This window comes from Trachypithecus francoisi, unplaced genomic scaffold (assembly GCF_009764315.1).
Source record: "Trachypithecus francoisi isolate TF-2019V2 unplaced genomic scaffold, Tfra_2.0 Lachesis_group5, whole genome shotgun sequence".
NCBI lineage: Eukaryota > Metazoa > Chordata > Mammalia > Primates > Cercopithecidae > Trachypithecus > Trachypithecus francoisi.
Window position 1 is genome coordinate 22,917,348 of NW_022681470.1, and position 2,292 is coordinate 22,919,639.

The 2,292-nt window shown below is 35.8% G+C and overlaps 1 protein-coding gene across 1 annotated transcript; it reads right to left on the minus strand.

Moving 5' to 3' along the window:
• Positions 1 to 1,371: 1,371 nt before the first annotated feature.
• On the minus strand, positions 1,372 to 1,922 carry LOC117074646 (60S ribosomal protein L21-like). The gene has a single exon (XM_033196303.1). The coding sequence runs from the start codon at positions 1,883 to 1,885 to the stop codon at positions 1,403 to 1,405; it is 483 nt and encodes a 160-aa protein (XP_033052194.1). The 5' UTR covers positions 1,886 to 1,922; the 3' UTR covers positions 1,372 to 1,402.
• Between the last annotated feature and the right edge of the window lie 370 nt (positions 1,923 to 2,292).

Consider the following 2,292-nt stretch of genomic DNA (forward strand, 5'->3'; position numbering starts at 1 on the left):
TCCCGAAGTGCTGGGATTACTGGCCTGAAACACTGCGCCTGGTAAGTTAATTTTTTAAGATGGTGTGAGGTAATAGATGGAAGTTCATTTTTTACATGTGATATCCATGTGTTTTAGCACCATAATTGAAGACTGTCCTTTGAATTGCCTTTGCACCCTTGTGAAAAAGTCATTTGTCCATATATGTGGGTCTGTTTCTAGACTCTGTTCCATTGTTTTGTCTCTCTTGACATCTATACCACACTGTCTTAATTATTGTAGCTTTATAATAAATCTTGAAATCTAGTAGTGTCAGCTCTCCAACTTTATTCTTTGTCAAAATCGTTTTGGCTGTTCTGAGTTCTTTGCAATTCTATATAAATGTTAAATAATCAGCTTGTCAATTTCCACAAAACATGCTGGGACTTTAATTGGGATGGTGTCGAATCCATAGATCAATTTGGGGACAGCTGACATTTTAACAGTGTTATGTCTTTTGATTTATGAACAAGATATATCTGTCCATTTATTTTGGTCTTTAAAAGTGTCAGCAATGTTTTATTGTTTTCAATGTATAAGTCTTATCTGTCTTTTATCAGATGTATCCCTACATAGTTTATATTTTATGATGCTATTGTAAATAGTGTTTTTTTAAAAAGTCCAACTTACGATTGTTTGTTGCAAGTATATAAAAATACAATTGATTTTTATATATTGGTCTTTTATTCTGCGATCTTGCTAAATTCACTGTTTTTAGAGTGGTGTTGGAAGAGAGCAGAAAGAAAACAGTGGTTCAACCTACCATGTTTAACCAAAAGTTGAGATTTTTATGTTCACTTTTATCCTCTTTTTAGGTTTGAAAATTACACAATGTATTTTTCTTACTTTAGTGGCCATCTTTTAAAATTGACATGTATAGTTGACAAAGTCTGAATTTAATCAGCATTTCTCTCCTGTTCCTAAACAATATGAAAGCTTTGAAAGCTTAAACTCTGACTACTCTATCTTACCTGTTATTGATGTTAAATATTATAGTTCCACCTTGCTTTTATATTCCTGACATTGGTTACGATTACGGTTTTATCCTGTCAGTGCTCATTTCGATTTTCCCAGATTATTACTAATGACTTTGTTCACTATGTTATTTTGCATTGTCAATCTTGGTGATGGATTCAGTTTTCTTCATAACACACATTTTTTCATAATTCTTTGGCAGAAGTATTAGTGGGACACTCTTTGTTGGAAAATACCTTTATGTTACCCTCATTCTTGAGTTATAATTTAGCTGTTTCTCTCAACATTTTGAATAGATTGGTCTTCTGTTTTCTGTCTTTTAAAAAGACTTCTCTTTGATGTATTGCAGTTTCTTTTTTTTTTTTTTTTTTTTTTTTTGGTCTTTTACTTTTTATTTTTTTAACACCTATTATGCCATGAATTCATAGGGAATAGGTTCCAGCAGCTCAGGCTCCTTCCCATTGGTCCTCACAAAGTGTGCTTCTCTGGGTGGAGCAGGCTGGCGCTTCAGCTGAACCCAGGTACCTTTCTCTTTGGCTTCTTTCTTTTTCTGATCATTTTCCTTCACGCGCTTCAGGAAGCTGTCTCTGCTTTTTGAATGTTTAATATGCTCAATGCGCACGTTAATTCTCTTGGCAAGAATTTTGCCCTTGACTTGTTTGTTTACAATAATGCCCACTGCATGTTGGGTGACGTTGAATATCCTTCCAGTCTTGCCATGGTAACACTTGTGCGGCATACCCTTTTGAATTGTTCCCATGCCCTTTATGTCCACTATGTCCCCCTTCTTGTAGATGCGCATGTAGGTTGCCAGAGGTACAACTCCATGTTTGCGAAATGGTCTAGAGAACATATAACGCGTTCCTCGCCTTTTTCCTCTTGTGTTCGTCATTTTGGCGAATTACTGGAAGATGGCGGTTCCGGCCGAAAGGAAACGTATTGCAGTTTCTTATGATATGCTGAGATGTGGATTTATTTTTATTTATCCTACTTAGGACTTGTTCTTCCTGAAGGCAAGATCTATGTGTTTCATCTATTCTAGAAATTTTATAGCTATTATCTTTTCTAGTGTTGCCTTCTCACCTTTCTATTTTCTATCTTTTGATCTGTGGTTCCATGTACATAGGACCTTTTGTTCTTTCCTCTAAGTCTCTTACTCTCTTATTTTATTTTTAATCTGTTTTTTGTTTGTTTGTTTGTTTGAGATAGGGTCTCACTCTATTGCCCAGGCCGAAATGCAGCAGAGTGATCATGGCTTGCTGCAGCCTCAACCTCCTGGGCTCAAGTGATCCTCCCACC